The sequence below is a fragment of the Salmo salar genome, chromosome 09 (genome assembly GCF_965601325.2).
Source record: "Salmo salar chromosome 09, fSalSal1, whole genome shotgun sequence".
NCBI classification, from domain to species: Eukaryota; Metazoa; Chordata; class Actinopteri; order Salmoniformes; family Salmonidae; genus Salmo; species Salmo salar.
In genome coordinates, this window is record NC_138299.1 from 12969894 (window position 1) to 12988556 (window position 18663).

Consider the following 18663-nt stretch of genomic DNA (forward strand, 5'->3'; position numbering starts at 1 on the left):
TCACTGACATTTTCAACCTCTCCCTGACCAAGTCTGTAATACGTACATGTTTCAAGCAGACCACCATAGTCTCAGTGCTCAAGGAATCGAAGGTAACCTGCCTAAATGATTACCGCCCCGTGGCACTCACATAGGTAGCCATGAAGTGCTTTGAAAGGCTGGTCATGGCTCACATCAACAGCATCCTCCCGGACACCCTAGACCCACTCCAATTCGCATACCGCCCCAACAGATCCACAGATGACGCAAATCGCAATCGCACTCCACACTGCCCTTTCTCACCTGGACAAAAGGAACACCTATGTGAGAATGCTTTTCATTGACTACAGCTCAGCGTTCAACACCATAGTGCCCACGAAGCTCATCACTAAGCTAAGGACTCTGGGACTAAACACCTCCCTCTGCAACTGGATCCTGGAGTTCCTGACGGACCGCCCCCAGGTGTAAGAGTAGGCAACAACACGTCTGCCACGCTAATCCTTAACACTGGGGCCCCTCAGGGGTGTGTACTTAGTCCCTCCTGTATTCCCTGTTCACCCACGACTGCGTGGCCAAGAACAACTCCAACACCATCATTAAGTTTGCTGACGACACAACAGTGGTAGGCCTGATCACCGACAACGATGAGACGGCCTATAGGGAGGAGGTCAGAGAACTGGCAGTGTGGTGCCAGGACAACAACCTCTCCCTCAATGTGAGCAAGACAAAGGAGCTGATCGTGGACTACAGGAAAAGGCTTTCCGAACAGGTCCCCATTATCATGGACGGGGCTGTAGTGGAGCGGGTCGAGAGTTTCAAGTTCCTTGGTGACTACATCACCAATGAACTATCATGGTTCAAACATACCAAGACAGTCATGAAGAGGGCACCCTTTCCCCCTCAGGAGACTGAAAATATTTGGCATGGGTCCCCAGATCATCAAAAGGCTCTACAGCTGCACCATCGAGAGCATCCTGACCGGTTGCATCACCGCCTGGTATGGCAACTGCTCGGCATCTGACCGTAAGGCGCTACAGAGGGTAGTGCGAACAGCCCAGTACATCACTGGGGCCAAGCTTCCTGAAATCCAGGACCTATATAATAGGAGCTGTCAGAGGAAGGCCCCCAAAAATTGTCAGAGACTCCAGTTACCCAAGTTATAGACTGTTTTCTCTGCTACCACACGGCAAGCAGTACTGGAGTCTAGGACCAAAAGGCTCCTCAACAGCTTCTACCCCCAAGCCATTAGACTGCTGAACAATTCATACAAATCGCCACCGGACAATATACACTGACCCCCCCCTTTGTACACTGGTGCTACTCTCTGTTTGTTTGTTACCTATACATAGTCACTTTGCCCCCACCTACATGTACAGATTACCTCAACTAGCGTGTACCCCTGCACACTGACTCGGTACCGGTGCAGGGGTATAGCCTCGTTATTGTGGTACTTTTTATTTTAGCATACTTGGTAAATATTTTCTTCTTCTTGAACTGCACTGTTGGTTAAGGGCTTGTAAGCAAGCATTTCACGGTAAAGTCTATACTTGTTGTATTCGGCGCATGTGGCAAATAAGGTTTGATTTGACTCTAACCTCAGTGGTGACATGTGGAGCAGTCAGTGAGGAAGGCCTCAAAACGCCTGCATTTTGGCTGTTCTTGCCAGAAATGGCCTACCCACTGAAGATATGGTCAGTCGAACTGGTCAGGCCATATCTATGGAATGCGGTGGAGTGCTGTTAGTAGGATGCAGTACAAAGCAGCAGGCCCAACTAGACCGGGTGCAGAGGAGAGCCTTGAGGATCATCTCCAGAGGTGGAGCAGTCCAACCACAGCTCCCCTCACTGCAGAGCAGGCTGCATGCAGTGCATCTGGTGAAGGACATGCACACTCTTGACCATCCACTGAATGACCTGATCTAGCCAAAAAGAGGTAACTGCACCACCAGGCTCCTGAGAAACAGCCACGAACTGTCCTGTATAACTGCCCGTACAAACCACCTGCAAAACACCCCTCTACCCACTGCTATCAGACTATAATAACTCTAGCTTTTAATATTTAAATTTCCATCATGAAAAATGTCCTGTAATGTTTTCAATTGTTCAAGATTCTATTTGTCACGTATTATGTGTTATGTACTTTAAATTCGTGTTTTGCAATTATTAGTAATGTAAATTCTGCATTTCTTCAGTTATCTGTGAGCAAGAATAAATAAAACGCAACATTTATTTTTCTATGAGCTCTCAACTATCTCTACAGCTCTTCAACATGAACCTCTGCGACCCCTTTTATCTGAATTCTCCACACGCGCACAACATTATCTTCCGCGTTCGACATTCCTCCCTGCTTCTTTAAATTAAGACATGGAAATTACGCCATATTAACTGCTTTGCTCAAGGGCAGAACGGCAGATTTTTCCAATTTGCCAGCTCAGCTCCTTTCGGTTACTGGCCTAACGCTCTTAACCGCTAGGCTACCTGTCGCCCTTGATTAGATAAGTATTCGCCGCCGAGTCAATACATGTTAGAAACACCTTTGGCAGCGATTACAGCGGAGTCTTCTTGGGCAAGTCTCCTAGGTGCTTTGCATACCTGTATTGTGCAATATTTGCCCATTCTTCAAGCACTGTCAAGGTGTTGGATCATGGCTAAACAGCAATTTAAGTCTTGCCATAGATTTTCAAGCAGACTCAACTTTAACTTGGCCACTCAGTAGCACTCACTGTCTGCTTGGTAAGTACAGATTAAGCTTTGTTGTAGGTTATTGTCCTGCTGAAAAGCAAATTCCAGACACCAGAAAGTGTCTGGTATAAAGCAGACGAGAGCAGGTTTTCTAGGATTTGCCCGTGCTTAGTTATTTCCCGTTTCTTTTCAGCCTGGAGAAAAAAAAGAAAAAAAAACCTCCAGTGTTAATTGATGTCAAGCATACCCATACCATGATGTAGCCACCACCATATTTGAAAACAAGGAAGTAGTTACTAAGTGTACAAAATCCTTCCCTTCCTACCTGGAGGGGAACCCTCCCCTCATTGGTCACCACACACCTCCATCAAAGCTTGTTAAGAACAAACACATCCACCTGAAAGAGGCAGGGCTACCCCTTTAAATGCCCCACGCACAACAATTAAAATGAAATACCTTGGCCACCACACTCATGCAATACTCAGTCAACAACGCATCTCTAGTGGTCCATGCTGGTTTTGTTGAAAGAGGACTAAATGACTGCAGATGGGGCATTTACATGGATAGCCTGCCTCTTTCAGGTGGATGGGATTGTTCTTAGCGAGCTTTGATGGAGGTGTGTGGCGACCAATGAGGGGAGGGCTCCCCTCCGGGTAGGAAGGGAGTCATTAAAAAAAAAAAAAAAGTTTACTCTCAGTGATGCGTTGTGAATCTATAAAATACCATTCAATAATGCCACAGTATCTTTGAGCACACTAATTAAAAGGGTCTGCACTAGGGATATTACCCTACGAGGTCCGGAGCCTGCTGGTTTTCTGTTATACCCGATAATTAATTGCACACACCTGGTGTCCCAGGTCTAAATCAGTCGCTGATTAGAGGGCAACAATGAAAAAGTGGAGCTGGCTGTGAGGTCCAGAGTGGAGTTTGAGGGGTCTACACTTTGATGGCTCAAGAGTGTGTCTGAGATTCAGACATGGCTTGAATGAGAAATGACTTTCTGGAAATAAGAGACAGGATAGACACCCGAAGTTGGAATGTGTGTTTATTTCTTCCAAGTCACTCAGAATAAAGTAATCCACGTGGCTATGAGCCAACCTTCCTTCCATGTCCTGTAATACACCCAACCCACCAAGTCCTTCCAATCCATCTGGAAGTGCACTACATGGCCAAAAGTATGTGGACACCTGTTCGTCCAACATCATTCCAAAATCATGGGCATTAATAAGGAGTTGGTCCCCCCCTTTGCTGCTATAACAGCCTCCACTCTTCTGGGAAGGCTTTCCACCAGATGTTGGAACATTGCGCCAGAAAACATGTTTTCCACTGCTCCAGAGTCCAATGGATGCGAGCTTTACATTTCTCCAGCCGATGCTTGGCATTGCACATGGTGATCTTAGGCTTGTGTGTCCACATACATAGTTTATAAGGTCTCCCAGAGCCTACAGAAATTACACATCTCCTGAACAGCCCAGTTAGTCCCTGAGACAATGCCAGATGGCCAGAGCAACGCACACACATTCACGCATGCACACAGGTATGTTCCGCAAGCATGCACACTCACGCATAACATGCGTGTCTGGACAAGCAGGCGCAGACAGGCAGGAACTCACACACACACACAAGCTTGCAGATCAGTCACTCAGAGGGGTGGACACTTGAAGTGGCATGGTGTTAGGTCTCAAAATAAATGCAGCCTTTGGTAGAGGGCAGTAGAGAAACCCTGTCAAGCATACAGGCTTCATCTACATCTCATTAGTACAGTGGCTTCCTCTCATATGAAGATTTGAGATATGTGCAGTTCGGTGCTAATTAAATAAAGGAAACCGGGAGAGAAAGCCACAGACTGTTGGGATGCACCCGGCCTCCCTTCACAGCAGATGAGATCACGGGCCGTTCTCCATAGAAAAGTACATTTAAAATGACAAACGTCTGCCTGATATTATTTTGCAGTCACTTTTAGCCAAAGCGCCTTACAGTTAACACATTCAGTGTGCGGTATGTGTGGCCCATGCAGGAATCATTCAAACAACTTGAGGTCCTAATGTGTGTGTGTGTGTGATGCAATGATATGATACAGAGTGAGGTGGTCATGGGAAGAATACATACTCATGTAAAGGGTCAAATAGTTTCACATTACAGACATAAGAGAAACACTCCCTGTTGTCAATCATTAAATCAGCGCGAAGACAACATTACAGCGGATTGTGTGTACAGGCCAGATTGAGTTTAGCATCAGGCAACAATACACTTATACATTACATCATGTTTTTTTTTGTTTTACTAATTATAGGCTGTGTTTACACAGGAAGCCCAATTCTGATATTTTGCCCAATGAGCTGATCGAATTGGTCGAAAGATCAATTAGTGAACAAATATCCAAATTGGGCTGCTTGTATGAACGCAGACCTAGACATACGAGTTAAGTCTCATATGCCTCCAGCATTAAATCTGGTTCACACGAAACCGGAAAAAACACAGTCACAGATAAACTAACGCTTTCCCTGGAGTAAAAAAAAGAATCAGAACATTAGAACACAGGGATAGAACCTCTGAAACGTTGGGTTTGTGTTGACATCCTGGGAGAGAACGGAATGAATAACTATGACAACAGCTCCAACTAGGCAGATACGGATCTATGTAAGAGACTACAGGGGAAATAGTGGATGTGCGTGCGTGTCTGGACTTTTCCGCGACCTACACGGTTGAGGAAACCCCACAGCAGGGGTGTATTAACGAGGAACTAAACAGAACCTCTTTTTTTTCCTTTTTGTTTCTGGTTGAGGAAATACTATATATCCCAGGGGGGGGTTTATGGGTAGTGTTATTAGATGTGTTCCATCTTCTGTCGGAATGAGAGAACGAGCTGCCTGTCTTGACATGGTCTGTCTGACAGGAAGTATAGAAGTCTGGAGTGTGTGAGTGTCAGCTGGGTCATACTGCTCAGAGAGGACAGGAGAGAAATGAGCTCAGGAGGAGAGCGGGGAGAGGAGATAAAAGGAGAGCGAGAGAGAGAGAGAGAGAGAAGGGGAGCAGGCTCGGCCCTGCCGCAGACACACTGGACCCTGCGTTAGCATTGCACCGGCAACACAACATAAAACAATCAAAAACAAAAATCAACACACCTAAAACCAGAATGATAAAAGTCTTCACATGTTATGGGAAGGGTTGTCTGTCTTTCTGTCCGTTCGGCTGACTGACTGAAAACAGACGTGGAATTTATTCAAGGAGTCTGTGGAGCTCCAGAGAGCTAGCCAGCTATCTCAGCTCTCTGTGTTATCCTTTGCCACGTTAGCCTAGCGGTGAATCCTAGGGGGCCAACAATCCTAGTGGAGAGCTACTGGGTGTGCTGGCTTTTGCTCTGGACCTACCCATCAGATACTCATGAGGATCTTGTCTAGTTGAATTCAGTGTGTTACAGTAGGGCTGGAGCAAAAGAGTGCACACCCACCACCTACCCACCAGGAGCAGAGGTGGCCGCCCATGTTAAGCTAACGCTTCGTCAGAGTTAGCCGTTCGTCGCTAACAATGGCTCAGATCTGCAGCACCAGTCCTGCGGCGGAGATGTTGTCCCCTCCCCCGGCCGTCTGGTAAACCTCGGTGCACACCAGGACGGGCGCCACACAGATCTCATAGTCCTCCTCGTGCCAGCAGCTGACGGGCCTGGTCTCCTCTAGAGGGATCCGCTGGCTGCCCTCCTTACTACTCACTGAGAACGACTCGTCCATGATGAGGCGCGCCTTGCTGGGGTCGATGTCCGGCGAGCCGCACACGTGGCGGTTGGCGGTGAGCGAGGCCTTGGCCACGGCAGACATGGTGTTCTTCCACTGGGAGCCGCGCGTCACGATCATGGCCTGGAACGCCAGGGTGTGAACGTGGAGCCGGGTCAGCGGCCGGCCTTTGGCACTAGTGGCGTAAGCGCCCATGTCGCTATCCTCATTAGCGTCGCGGTAGCGCTGGTTGACCAGGCGGTAGAGCGCCCTCATCTGGTCGAGGACGGTAGCAACGCGGGGGTTAGGGTCAGAGAGCACGGTGATGTTGGAGCCCCTCAGAAGGCTGAGCAGGTTGGGCAGCTCCTGCTCGTTCATCCCCAGAGAGTCGGCGTGGGGCAGGACCAGATGCAGCAGGTCCCCCATTAGACCCTCATCCACGAAGCTGGCCATCTCAAAATGGACGCCCGTACGAGGGGAGGAGGAGGAGAGGAGACTGCCCAGCCGAGAGAGCAGTGCTTCCCGCTCACCTGGAGAGAGAGAGAGAGGGAGAGAGAGAGAGAGAGAGAGAGATGCTGTTAGAGGGGTAGAGAATTTATCCAAAGTAGTTAAACCAGTCTGACAGCACAAAGGCATGTTCCTGGCCAAAGAAAACACAGCATTGGATACATCCCCACACCCTCCCTATACACACACATATGTGCTTCCTATGCCAGCTGAGTTCTAGTGGCCTGTGTGACTGAGGCAGCAGAGCTATTGAATAGAGGCAGGCAGGGTTAATCCACTATAATACCAACAGTCTGCACGTCAATGGGAACCAACCCTGCCTTCCCCTCCGCTACTCTCTCCTCTCCTCCGCTACTCTCTCCTCTCCTCCGCTACTCTCTCCCTCACCACAACACAGACCACTATAATACCAACAGTCTGCACTTCAATGGGAACCAACCCTGCCTTCCCTTCCCCTCCGCTCTTCTCCTCTCCTCTCTCCTCCGCTACTCTCTCCCTCACCACAACACAGACCACTATAATACCAACTGTCTGTCACTCAATGGGAACCAGCTCTGCTCTGAAAACACCTCCCAATTGGGGAACAAGTTGGCAGAGTATCCTCTCACCCCGTTGGAAGGGGAAGCTGTCCATCATCTGGAGCCCGCCCACCACCAGCAGGTCAGGGTGAAAGTCCTGTAGCTTCACCTCAAAGTCCTGAAGCGACGCCAGGTATGGGTTATGGTCATCACTGTGGACTATGTACCTGGACACACACACAGGTTAGTGACACAGGGCAAGGGTTATAATGGACTACATCACAGGTACGCAGAGTGATGGTCCTGATATACAACCACACCATGAATAATCTAACTCTGTTCATCTCACACCCTCTAGTATTAACACACACCTGTTGGCTCTGCGGGCGGTGTACTGGCCCCAGGTGGCTCCTGATGGGTACTCCAGGATCAGATGGATATCAGGCTCCTCCACCACATTACCTGCAACTGGAGAAACAGAGGGGGTGGGAGGTGGGTGGGGGATGGCATCAAGGAGGGAGGTGTTACGTGTGTGTGTGTGTGTACCTGTGATGTGCTGGGACAGTATGTCAGCGAAGTCGGGGCTGAAGCTCCCCCCTAGCAACACGTCGCAGCCCTCGGTTGCCATGCGACCAGCCATCACCGGGGCATTGCCACCTATGGCCCAGCGGTTGTCGGGCAACTCACGGGATGCCTCGACCAGCTGACTGAACAAGGTGTCATTTATGACAAACCGCCTGAGAGGAGAGGAGGGGATGGAAGGGGTACCAGAAAAAGGAGGGAGGGTTAGAATGTAGAAACTTCACAGATTATAAAAGAGTTACACAACCAAGCCCAGGAAAACATTTTAGAAGAGTGTGTGTGTGTGTGTGTGTGTGTGTGTGTGTGTGTGTGTGTGTGTGTGTGTGTGTTAGAGCTGAGTGATTATTGCTTTTTAAGGTTGGTTCGTTTTATAAAAAAATTGATGGATTCTGGGTTCTAACTCCTAAACTTGGGACAGGGTTAATTATCAGGTATCCTATTGAAATAGTGAGTGCTTAGGTTTAGCGGGTCTACACCAGAAGTTAATGGTTATCGGTAGGAGGAAGGTATATGGTGGGTGCAATAAGCTTGGAATGTGCTGAGCGTAGGGAAAACGATCACGTGGCAGCATTGATAAGGGGAGAGCGCCAGGGATTAGTGATGAGGGGGGGGGGGGGGGGGGGGTCGAGGTCAGGTTAAGGTAGAAGGAAAAGCTTATTGCCTGTATCACTTAGTTTCCTGCCTAGCAATAAAGGTACAATGTTTAGCGAGAAAGAGGAGACTCCACCCAAAGTGGCGTACATATACCACCACTATTGTAACCATGTCTTTGTCTGTTCAGCTGGTTTAAGCTGGTTTAAGCTTTCATAGTGTCCGTCGAGTTCTAACTCTGATAATTACAACCTAACAGTTGGCGCTGCAAGCAGGATTCACCATGATTTATAGTCAAACCAGAGTCCAGATCTGTGGAGCAGGAGCTGGCAACAAACAAGGTAGGCACAGTTCCTACACCTGTTTCCACTCATTTTGACGTCTTGGGGAGATGAGAATCGTAAGCTGAACAATTATAGGATACGGACCTAGAACGCCTGAGTTTATTCAGTAGGCCCATTGAGAAACAACCGGTCATAAATATATGGTGTAGGGTAGGTTCCATGAGTGGAGGTTTTCCTCTGAGAACCAGGGAAATATGGTGTAGGGTAGGTTCCATAAGGATAGGTCCTGAGTGGAGGTTTTCCTCTGAGAACCAGGGAAATATGGTGTAGTGTAGGTTCCATAAGGATAGGTTCCTCTGCAAGATCCATGAGTGACATTACAGTGTAGGTTCCGTATAGGATAGGTTCCTAGTAGGGGTATTCCCCTGTGAGATCTGTAAAAGGGATGAAAGTCCCAGCAGTGACAGTGAGGCAGTAGAGTGTATGTGGATAATGATAAGGTTGCCTATAAATTCTGAAGTAAAGCCACATGCATGATTAAAAGTAAAGCAATAAGATATTGGAACACTGTGTTACGTGTATCAGCAGTAGCAATAAGGAGAAAGGTTGGTTTATGCCCTATGGGGAGGGGGAACCATAACATATGTGGAAATAGGAAGACAAGTGTGAATCATTTTGGTAATGTGTGTTATCAACAACAGTGATATTTGAGGTGTAACACTGAAATAAGACATTAGGTCATCCGTATTCTCCAGTAATACATTTGCAGACGCTATAGTATAGGTTCTAATACAAGGTATTAAGTGCCGTGACCAATTAATAGGCACAAATACCATAACTATTCCCCCGGGGAAGTGGGTAGCGCTACCTTGGAAAATAGTTAATAGAAGGTGTGTATTAGAGACGGGAGTGAAGAAATAAACACCCTGGACACCGTCGGGAGAGGTTTGGGAATAATAATTATTGAAATGGCGACAGGCGGCCCCGATTCCCCCTGTAAAGCGGCGCTAGAGGATTTTAATAAAGCCATGGAGGCGCTGAAAGAAGCACACGAGCATTCTACCATTTCGGCTCAAATATCGGAAACATTTTGCAAACTGGATAAAATTGGGCAACATTTCCCTATTGACGGAAAATTCAAATCAAATAAAGAACTCACAATGACATCATTGAGAAATCGCAAGCTCAATATACAAGTTTTAATGTCGGTGTTTTATCAACAGAAGAGTATAACCGATAGAAATGAAATTAGTAGATGTACTCAGCGGCAAAAAGACGGTACTGGAATGCATTGATAGAATTTGCACTTCGGCTTTGATGGCAGGTTTGAAACCGGTGATCAAAGCGGCAATTGCAGGGGGTAGTGTATGAAATAGAGCAGGATGCTTTGACTGGAATATAACTCCGCTCAGTTCGCAGACGTGCGAGGGGTTAATACGGCCACAGTGAAAGTCACTAACAGCGTTTTCAAAGGCCAAGGTAAGAAAGAAAAGTAGCGGAAAAAAACTAAAGCGTAGGGAGATAGCCCCACATCTAAAACATCTAAAACAGGGAGCTATCGGGCATTGGAAGAATGAGTGTAAGGTGGTCCTGGAACCTGCTGCATTCGGAGGAAATGCTGCTATATAAGCGTTTGCAACAAATCCTCGAGAGCAGCGAGACAGGGACATTTTACATAGCAGTGAATGGCCTCAGTTCGATCAACAGTGGTTCAGAGACAACTTTTTAATAGATGGCAGGGATTAAATATCGCGGATTCCTTATGATGAGAAATTGGCTAAATTTGCCACAGGAAAATGTATTTTGGGTTGAAGAATCTAGGCGAAATGCCAGGGGGATGGATTCTAAAGAAGTAACAAATTATAGTTATCTGGCCAAACACTCCTTGCAAACTCAGAAAATCTTGGGAGGTTTTTAATCTCATGAGACATTGTAGTTTTATTATCAAATAGATTTACATTTTATGTCGTCTTATTCTGAAATAGACTTCTAGAATGGACAAAAGGGTGGAGGGGGTCACGAGGAATTAGCATAGGGGTTACCAAACCTAAAATGAATTTTACATTTTTTTTTGGTTCATGAACATGGTGGTGCAGTGGTTATGGAGAATCATTGGTTCATAATTAATACTTTTGGAGGGGGGGGGGGGGGGGGGGGGGGCGTGGCGTTCATTATCTCTCTATGGAGTGTTTCCCGAGACTGTGGTATTGGGGAGAGCAGTTAGTGATATTCGGCAGATTTAAGTATAAATGTATCTGGATTAGGCCATAAAACAGAGTTCCCAGATAACGCTTGTTCATGTGTTTTTGATCGACGGTTTACCACACACCCCAGCACGCAACTTACCAGTTATGAATATGCGTTAGTGGTGTTGATACTGAGAGATTTATTTTGTGGGGTCTTTTCAATTTGATATGCAGAATGATGGAAATGTTAGAAATGTTTTTAAAGGGGTTTCGGAAGGACAGGGAAAGAAAAAGGAGAGGAAATATTTAATGGTGTCGAATGCCCCTGTATCCTGACTTTCTGGTGAGGCCTGATCAATCTCACTAAAAATGATCGAAACAGGTGGGGTTTAATTATAAAAATGAATGAGAAACACCAGACTCTATTCTATTTTACCATTACTTTATGAGATAGCATTATTTCCTTATGGAGTTATCAAGAGTTGTAATTCTAAGTTGATTGGTTATTCAAGTTAGTTCATTTTTGATTTAGCAATGTGAGTCATGTGTTCAATGGGGAAATTACAAGTTCCCTGGCCTTTGGGTAAATACACAAATGTATTTTGTTCAGTCTGCATATAGAAGGAAAAAAATATGTTAATGAGAGTTGACAGTTACTCCAAATGGATTGTGATATGTGTATTGCTGATTTCATTTTTGTCTCTGTTTCGATACAAATTTCACCAGATTGGGTCTGCTGGATTGTTGGGATTCCCCATGGGTTAGGGTGTTAACTCCCCTGATCTGGTAACTCTTCCGAGAGGTCGCCAGAAAAATAAGGGAGTATGAACTAATTTTGAAAATGGTTTCAACAGTAACAGTAAGTTGTTATGCTTTGACATTTGTCATAGAGATAATGATAAGAACATTTGGAATGTAACAATTTGTCATAGTCAATGCTTGTCTGGATTTCCTGAATCAGAATTAATTTAACTGAACTGTTGTTCTGATCTGTCCTCTCTTGAGGTTATCATGGAAGGTGACGTCAGATCGTGTCTTTATGCATGGTAGGAATAATTTGACCACAAACACTGTGTGAACCTCAAAACCCTCCCTAACCGGCTGAAGACAGAGCAACAAAGGCGTTCAATGTGACAGTGACTTAACACTCCAATCTGAGTCCGAGCCATTAATCTGGGTACGGGCGGCAGGAGTGCGCCATGAGTCCTGAGACTGCGCATGTGGAGTGAGCATGGAGAGAGATCCCATTCAAACTTCTTTCATGCTCCTGGTGTACTGGTGGGAAAAATGGATGAGACAATGTTGGTAGCTCAGGTGAGAGACTTGTGTACTTGGGAAAAATAGATGTATTTATTTGGATATTGAAAAAAAACACACAAAACACAAAAAAAAAACAAAAATCGGGACATTACCATGGGCCATCAAATGTAACAGGCAAGAGTTACTTGTGCCGTTGGGAAGATGAACTGTAACGCTATCTGAAGACACGCTAGAATGATAAGTGCAGGAAGAAAAGGGGGGGGGTCAAGCATGCCCGTTATTGTTTAATTGGGCTATCAGGTTTACGGAGGAAGGTCTAACAAAATGTATCACAGTTTTCGAGTTCAGTTTCACATAAAAATGCTTTAATTAAATGCATTATGAAATATGACCTTAATTATTTTATTACTTTTTAATTGAAATTCCAAAGCCAAATACTGAGAACATTCAATTGTCTCCAACACCATAAAACCATCAATAAGAGCCCCCATGATGGTAGAGACTAATTACTGTGTGCTTACCACTTTATTTACTAAAATACACTGCTCAAAAAAATAAAGGGAACACTTAAACAACACAATGTAACTCCAAGTCAATCACACTTCTGTGAAATCAAACTGTCCACTTAGGAAGCAACTGATTGACAATAAATTTCACATGCTGTTGTGCAAATGAAATAGACAACAGGTGGAAATTATAGGCAATTAGCAAGACACCCCCAATAAAGGAGTGGTTCTGCAGGTGCTGACCACAGACCACTTCTCAGTTCCTATGCTTCCTGGCTGATGTTTTGGTCACTTTTGAATGCTGGCGGTGCTTTCACTCTAGTGGTAGCATGAGACGGAGTCTACAACCCACACAAGTGGCTCAGGTAGTGCAGCTCATCCAGGATGGCACATCAATGTAAGCTGTGGCAAGAAGGTTTGCTGTGTCTGTCAGCGTAGTGTCCAGAGCATGGAGGCGCTATCAGGAGACAGGCCAGTACATCAGGAGACGTGGAGGAAGCCGTAGGAGGGCAACAACCCAGCAGCAGGACCGCTACCTCCGCCTTTGTGCAAGGAAGAGCAGGAGGAGCACTGCCAGAGCCCTGCAAAATGACCTCCAGCAGACCACAAATGTGCATGTGTCTGCTCAAATGGTCAGAAACAGACTCCATGAGGGTGGTATGAGGGCCCGACATCCACAGGTGGGGGTTGTGCTTACAGCCCAACACCGTGCAGGACGTTTGGCATTTGCCAGAGAACACCAAGATTGGCAAATTCGCCACTGGCGCCCTGTGCTCTTCACAGATGAAAGCAGGTTCACACTGAGCACGTGACAGACGTGACAGAGTCTGGAGACGCCGTGGAGAACGTTCTGCTGCCTGCAACATCCTCCAGCATGACCGGTTTGGCGGGTGGATCAGTCATGGTGTGGGGTGGCATTTCTTTGGGGGGCTGCACAGCCCTCCATGTGCTCGCCAGAGGTAGCCTGACTGCTATTAGGTACCGAGATGAGATCCTCAGACCCCTTGTGAGACCATATGCTGGTGCGGTTGGCCCTGGGTTCCTCCTAATGCAAGACAATGCTAGACCTCATGTGGCTGGAGTGTGTCAGCAGTTCCTGCAAGAGGAAGGCATTGACGCTATGGACTGGCCCGCCCGTTCCCCAGACCTGAATCCAATTGAGCACATCTGGGACATCATGTCTCGCTCCATCCACCAACACCACGTTGCACCACAGACTGTCCAGGAGTTGGCGGATGCTTTAGTCCAGGTCTGGGAGGAGATCCCTCAGGAGACCATCCGCCACCTCATCAGGAGCATGCCCAGGCATTGTAGGGAGGTCATACAGGCATGTGGAGGCCACATTTTGACTTGTTTTAAGGACATTACATCAAAGTTGGATCAGCCTGTAGTGTGGTTTTCCACTTTAATTTTGAGTGTGACTCCAAATCCAGACCTCCATGGGTTGATAAATTGGATTTCCATTGATTATTTTGGTGTGATTTTGTTGTCAGCACATTCAACTACGTAAAGAAAAAAGTATTTAATAAGATTATTTCATTCATTCAGATCTAGGATGTGTTATTTTAGTGTTCCCTTTATTTTTTTGAGCAGTATATTTCTGTTGTGTATATTGATCTGGTCTGTAAGGATAGTGTGTGTGTGTGTGAGAAACCGAATGCCTTTGTAAAGGATCGCAGACTTTGTCCTTTAGTTGTTCATTAACACCATGCACTAGAAATGTCACAAGACACACAAGGGGGCTTGGCCACTTACTCTGAGGCGGCTCCCGGGGCAAAGAAGTAAGCGAAGCTCTGTGCCAGCTGATCAGCGTTCTCTATGTAGTCATGGTGGAGAGGCTGGCCTGTGGGAGGCAGGCCAATCTTATTCAGCAACGTCACCCCATCCACGATGACATCAACACAACCCCCTAAACCTGGAGGAAGAGAGAGAAAAGGTGAGAACAGTATTTAACTCTACACAATCACAAAGCAACCCCCGAATCTCAGAGAGAGACAGAGAGACGAGAACATAATTTGATGCCCCCAGCACAGCCACCAATTCCCCCCCCCCCCCCATTACTTTCACTGCCCCGCCTGCCTGCCCCAACATTCATATAGAGTGAGAGAGGTAACACTCCCAGTACTCTGACAGATGTACTAAGTGGCAGAGGGGAGTGAGATACAGTTGAAGTTGGAAGTTTACATACACCTTAGCCAAATACATTTAAACTCAGTTTTTCACAATTCCTGACATTTAATCCTAGTAAAAATTCCCTGTCTTAGGTCAGTTAGGATCACAGATTTATTTTAAGAATGTGAAATATCAGAATAATAGATTTAATATTTTATTTCTTCCATCACATTCCCAGTGGGTCAGAAGTTCACATATACTCAATTAGTATTCGGTAGCATTGCCTTTAAATTGTTTAACTTGGTCCAAACATTTCAGGTAGCCTTCCACAAGCTTCCCACAATAAGTTGGGTGAATTTTGGCCCATTCCTCCTGACAGAGCTGGTGTAACCGAGTCAGGTTTGTAGTTCTTGATCACACACGCTTTTTCAGTGCTGCCCACAAATCTTCTATAGGCTTGAGGTCAAGGCTTTGTGATGGCCACTCCAGTACCTTTACTTTATTGTCCTTAAGCCATTTTGCCACAATTGTCCATTTGGAAGACCCATTTGCGACCAAGCTTTAACTTCCTGACTTACGTCTTGAGATGTTGCTTCAATATAGCCACATATTTTCCTCCTCATGATACCATCTATTTTGTGAAGTGCACCAGTCCCTCCTGCAGCAAAGCACCCCCACAACATGATGCTGCCACCCCCGTGCTTCACGTTTGGGATGGTGTTCTTCGGCTTGCAAGCCTCCCCCTTTTCCCTCGAAATATAACGATGACCATTATGACCAAACAGTTCTATTTTTGTTTCATCAGACCAGAGGACATTTCTCCAAAAAGTACAATCTTTGTCTCCATGCGCAAATGCAAACCATAGTCTGGCTTTTTTATTGCAGTTTTGAAGCAGTGGCTTCTTCTGTGCTGAGCGGCCTTTCAGGTTATTTCGATATAGGACTCGTTTTAATGTGGATATAGATACTTTCGTACCTGTTCCCTCCAGCATCTTCACAAGGTCCTTTGCTGTTTTTCTGGGATTGATTTGCACTTTTCGCACCTAAGTATGTTCATCTCTAGGAGACAGAACGCGTCTCCTTCCTGAGCGGTATGACGGCTGCGTGGTCCCATGGTGTTTATACTTGCGTACTATTGTTTGTACAGATGAACGTGGTACCTTCAGGCATTTGGAAATTGCCCCCAAGGATTAACCAGACTTGTGGAGGTCTACAATATTTTTTCTGAGGTCTTGGTTGATTTCTTTTGATTTTTCCATGATGTCAAGCAAAGAAGCACTGAGTTTGAAGGTAAGCCTTGAAATACATCCACAGGTACACCTCTAATTGACTCAAATGATGTCAATGTGCCAATCAGAAGCTTCTAAAGCCATGACAGTTTCTGGAATTTTCCAAGCTGTTTAGAGGCACAGTCAACTTAGTGTATGTAAACTTCTAACCCACTGGACTTGTGACAGTCAATTATAAGTCAAATAATCTGTCTGTAAACAATTGTTGGAAAAAGGACTTGTGTCATGCACAAAGTAGATGTCCTAACCGACTATCCAAAACTATAGTTTGTTAACAAGAAATTTGTGGAGTGGTTGAAAAACGAGTTATAATCACTTTTAAATCACTGAAATATCACTTCTTAGTGTAAGATTCAAAAAGGCTTTCAATAAGGGCAGGTGTCCTTTACCTTAAAAACACAAAAAAGATCGATCTTAAAAGGGAATTTTATGCATTTTGAATTGGGATGTGACAAATGTAAAAATAAAAAATAAATCTTAAGTTTAAAATGCCATTTTTTTTTTATTTTAACGATAAAATGACGTGTTTCACAATTGAGATATGGTCCTGCATGACCACTAAGGAGGCAACGCAGTTCAATCTACCGCAGTCCTGACAGCCTAACCAGACAGCGCTTACCTTACTGCTGTCCCCACCCACTCAGCAATGGTATTAATGCCGTTTTTGGTTCTCTGTTGTCTCTTTCCTCCATGGTCTCAGTTGTCAGTACATGGGACTTCATGTCCCACTTTTCATCAATGTGATGGCTCGTTACACTGATGTATGACAGTGTGTTCATTGACGTCCAACAATCTGTTAACGCCACGTATGGTGTTTTGAGAGCTTGCGCTTTGTGCTTGCAGTGCAATCATTGTACAATTTCTCCATCAGGGCCTTCACGGTTTTTCATCAAAGCATATTTTAGCCAAGTTCTAGATATGCTATTAGGGTATTGAAGCCGACATCCTCTACAATTGGCTGCATATCAACTGCAATCATTTCTGTAATCATTTGATTACTGTCGCTTATCGCACTGGTGCCAGCAAAGGGTTGGGTCTCCCTTTGAGCATTTCACCTGTACTGCAGCTCAGTTCCACCACGCAATGTTTGCATTTAATCACCTTCTCAAAAGTATTGCCATAGAGGACTTCGCTGCTGTCGCTTCCCTAACTCACCATCTGCCATTTTTTCCAACTATTAATGAATGACCATGACGTGCGGAGTACTTTATATCCGCGGCAAATAAAATAAAAGGTTTTCGGTTAGGGATTTTTTTTCTAAACATTAACCATCCCAAACTCGTTTAAACATCAAAGCTACTTTTTTTTTTACCCTTTTTTTCAGTAGATGTTGGCGTTTTCGCCATGTCCTCTGGGGTTATTCATCAACTTCCACCAAAAATATAAGCCATAAAATATTTCAAATTCATTATTTTATAATCATAGTTCAAGTCTCTCATCAATAACTTTTTTTCATGATTACTGTATTTATTATTATTTTATTTAAGATGTGCGTGTCACTGATATCACTTTCCACCCTGTTAGTTTGTTGTAATTCTCCTTTAAGAAAACAACCCCTTCCTACAATGACACCACATTCAGTGTCGTCGCTTCTTTTGTGCAAAAAACGGTGCAAAGTTCAATAAATATAAACACTCAGTTGTATCTATTTTTCACGTTGTTAGTCTGTATTTCCCACTCATACATTTCCATCCTGTTAGGCTAAATTATAGAGAAAATTAACAAAATGTCTACATCTATTTGTTAGAGAAGTTAAAATACTGCGAACTCAATCAGCTCACTCACAGAGCTATGGCTAATTTACACCTGTAAGGTTCCTCCATCCACCATGTTAGGATTATGCACCTAACAGTTTGGAAAATGTACCAACAAATGTTAAGTGACAGAGTTTGACTAATATATTTTCCTGAAAGTCTAAACGTCCTTTCTCTGATAGAATACAACAAAAATACAAAGATATACTATCCAAAAGGCACTGGTTTGTAGGAATGACCCTCCTCTCTGCGCATCAAAGTAAGGACTAAGGTTAGCTGACGTTAGCTAGCTAACTGATGCTAGGCTAGCTTGTCATATAGGATTCTCACCTATCGCCACCCTGGGTCTGGCGTTGTTCATCCCCACTTTGCTTTCAGCCCGCAGTAGGGAGGACAGCACCGTGTCAAGCCTGTCATCTAGTCCTGACTGCCCTGGAGATCGGAACCAGTACGCCAGCAGAACCATTGCGAGGGACGCTGCTGTCCCATACTTCATCAATGAAAACCCGCTTCCTTGCTCCATGGCCAGTGGCTGTGGACTGGCCAGCACTCCTCCAGGCAACAGCTACGACGAGTCTAGCAAACAAACTGGATTGACAAAACAAGTGTCCCTGGGGAAGCGGTTGTGTTGTTGGTTGGTTTCAAGCGTGAATACAGGGTCAGCCCCGCGAAGCTGCGGAGGAGGAGTGACAAGAAAGCGGAAG

The 18663-nt window shown here is 45.4% G+C and overlaps 1 protein-coding gene and 1 long non-coding RNA gene across 3 annotated transcripts; one reads left to right on the top strand and one right to left on the bottom strand.

The window, feature by feature from the left end:
• Positions 1–3689: 3689 nt before the first annotated feature.
• LOC106610712 (ADP-dependent glucokinase) lies at positions 3690–18663 on the bottom strand. The gene is made up of 6 exons (XM_014210214.3): positions 18290–18663; positions 14560–14719; positions 7942–8132; positions 7767–7863; positions 7486–7622; positions 3690–6900 (listed from the first exon to the last, which is right to left on the bottom strand). Exons 1-6 carry the CDS (start codon positions 18480–18482, stop codon positions 6194–6196), a joined length of 1485 nt encoding a protein of 494 aa, XP_014065689.1. The 5' UTR covers positions 18483–18663; the 3' UTR covers positions 3690–6193.
• LOC106610713 (uncharacterized) lies at positions 8607–12689 on the top strand. Of its 2 annotated transcripts, XR_006770924.2 has the most exons (3): positions 8607–8909; positions 11765–11897; positions 12044–12689. It is a non-coding gene; the product is annotated as an uncharacterized LOC106610713 (long non-coding RNA). The 2 variants fall into 2 exon arrangements; XR_001329955.3 differs by having other exon boundaries at positions 11765–12689.